General features: G+C 45.6%; 1 protein-coding gene across 1 annotated transcript in view; it reads right to left on the bottom strand.

Annotated features, from left to right (window-relative positions):
- The window catches only part of LOC114071174 (transcription factor COE2-like), an 11,036-nt gene that overhangs the window by 6,769 nt on the left and 1,658 nt on the right, over window positions 1–2,609 (bottom strand). Inside the window, exon 2 of the mRNA XM_027908909.1 lies at window positions 990–1,146. Coding sequence (XP_027764710.1) covers window positions 990–1,146 — 157 coding nt within the window. The remainder of the gene's footprint in view (window positions 1–989; window positions 1,147–2,609) is intronic.

The raw sequence follows: 2,609 nt of genomic DNA, 5'->3' as shown, positions 1-2,609 counted from the left end.
TGGTCTTCTCGTTGCCTTGTTCCTGAGGAGGGGGGGGGAATGAAAGAAAAAAAAACCCTTCCAGAACTTTACACTTGGCACATTTAAAATGCAAAAGCGGAGAATCGTGATGGAAGTGACAAGAAAGTTCATTAAAATTCCGAGAGGTGAATCCCACTGATTGGGGTGTATTAACCTTCCGAGTGACCCAGGACAAACTACAAAATACTGCTGACATCTTTTCCTGCAGGAGTTCAAGAACTTCTCTCCCTCTCTTCCTTGCCATTGTGCTCTCAACTTTTTCCATGCACGGAGAAGAATTTGTGCATTTCAAATATGAAGCGGTGGGAAAGCTCAGTGAGTTTGGGGTTTAAGGTGTTCATTACTTTACAATAGTTTTATTTTGAACCATTATTGGTATTTGTTTCCTTAGGGTTGTGTTACAGGGATGTGTCTTGCTTGTTTGGGTTTTTTTTTTTGCAGCAATTTCCTATGAGATAGTTATTTATGATTCATAATTTTTAAAAAATCCTGTCCGTGGCTAAGAAAAGAATTGGAAAAAAAATGCGAAGTGGTCAAGACACGGATTTAAAATCCAAAAGCAAATGCTTTCCAAGTTCTGCCAGTTATCCTAGAGTCTTGAAAATACATATAATCAAACTCAAGAGATAATATGACATTTTACAGGTGAGATTCCACTTCTATTCAGGTACTTATAAAGATCTAATACATAGGAAAAAAAGGGTGCATTTATCCCCTATGAATTTTATTTTATTTTTTAGTGGGCGTATGAAATTCCCACTGCGTTCCTGATATAACAGCGGCTCCCAAGCTTTTTTTAACTACGGCAGCACAAAGAGGGCAACAGCTCCAGGAGAGCACCTGAACCCCGAGTAAGTGCTGGTTGTGTTTTATTGGGGGAACAACAGGTATTGCAAGTTCTCAGTGGGGAAGGGAAGGGGGAGAATTTGGAGAGGAGAAGAGGAAGGAGAAAAGGTAACAAGCCTTACTTTATCATTTTCTACAAAGTCCACAAAAGCTGTCCTCTCTATTTCCACGGGCTGCCCCTGTCTGTCGTAGAGAGCCAGAACAAAGTGAAAGAAATTGGATTTCCTCAAGTTGGAGGGTGGCTGCTTTTCAAAGTGGGCTCTGGACAAAGCTACTCCGCTGTGGAGGAAACACACGGGATGGGGTGAGGGAGGGGTGGGGGGAGAGACAAAGACATTACCAGGTTGTGCAGCAGAAACAGAAAAAAAAAAAACACCAACAGAAAAGGCAGGACGCGCTCGTTCCGTTCCCGGGCGGGACGGGGCTGTCACTGAAACGCGAGTCCGGCTTTCCCCGCTCTCTGTACCCGAGGACAACAATCATTTACAGCCCCTCAGTGTTAAATAACTTATTGCTAAACGCACGGAGCGTTTTCCTTCCTCCTCTACCTGTTCTCTCGCCTGTCACACTGGCGGCTGGGAAGTGGATGGAAGGTGTCGGAGAGTCTGGAAGCGCTCCCTGCCCATCCTCAGTCCCTTTTCCCGCCGGTAGAACTAAGCGACCTTAAAAACCTTTCCTGCAGGCACCCTGTCATCTCGAGGACACCCACATTTTGGGTAGGGACAACTGGTTTCGAGCAGAGCAGCCGCTTTCCTCAGCAGGGAAGTTTGCCTTTAGTCACTGACTTACTTGAACCGGTTCCCGGGACTTCGGTTTCTGATTTAAACGGAAAGAATTTCGAGCCGGGTTAATCAGCCCTTGCCCAAATCTTGTCCCTGAGTGCAGCAAAGGCAGTGATGTTTTCCCACGCGTTTCCCGGCTTGGAGAGATTCAAATGCTTTCGCTTACCCGTGACATCCCTCACCGCAGCTTTATTTTGTCATGAAACTAATTGTAGCTCCCTCTCCCTAAAGCCGGCTTCTACTAATTGCAGGGAAAATAGGTGCACATGAGCACCTCTGTGTTACTTAATAGAAAAATTAAGCGTCTGACAGCCTAGTTAGGAGTCAGAACATCTCTATTTTTTCAGTCCCCAAAACAGCTCCGCTGCCCTGACAAAAGTATTTTGACTCTTTCGGAGAACTGCAGATGTTTCCCCCGTGTTTTCCTTGCCAAATAGGGGACGGTGTGAACTCACCGCATCCGCCACAACCGCACCTAGTTTGGGGCTTCCTCTCATTCTGTGTGTAAAAACTCGCATTTCTTGGTTTATTTTTTACCAATCTCTGCAGAAAAAGCCGGCGATGCCACCGGGCAGCACCTCCAGTGCTCCCGTGAATTGGAGGTTTCTCGGGAGCCGTTCCCTTTTACTTTCGCTTTCCTCGAGAATAAACCTCTCCCCTCTCGGTCATATTTATTAAAAGGGTCTATCGACATTCATAAAACTCTGATAACTCCTCCCCTGGCGCTTGGAAAACCTCGCTGCCGGATCGGGCCGTGGGTGGGGGCACGGATGGACTATTTCTAAAACGTCCCTGTTTCAGCTGAAGTCCCATCTGCTGTTTCTTTGCCCTTCACCTTGTCTCTCTCCCTACTAAATAAAACCCGACTTGTTCCCGGGGTTCCCAATTTAGCCTTCCCCGGCTCTCCTACTTTTTTTTCTTTTCTTTTTTTTTTTTTTTCCTTTTTAACTTATTTTTTTT

Source organism: Empidonax traillii, unplaced genomic scaffold (genome assembly GCF_003031625.1).
Source record: "Empidonax traillii isolate 1590-97213 ecotype Southwest subspecies unplaced genomic scaffold, ASM303162v1 scaffold1875:size53321, whole genome shotgun sequence".
Lineage (NCBI taxonomy): Eukaryota > Metazoa > Chordata > Aves > Passeriformes > Tyrannidae > Empidonax > Empidonax traillii.
The sequence above is the reverse complement of the archived record's forward strand: the minus strand, read 5'-3'. Positions and strand labels throughout refer to the sequence as shown.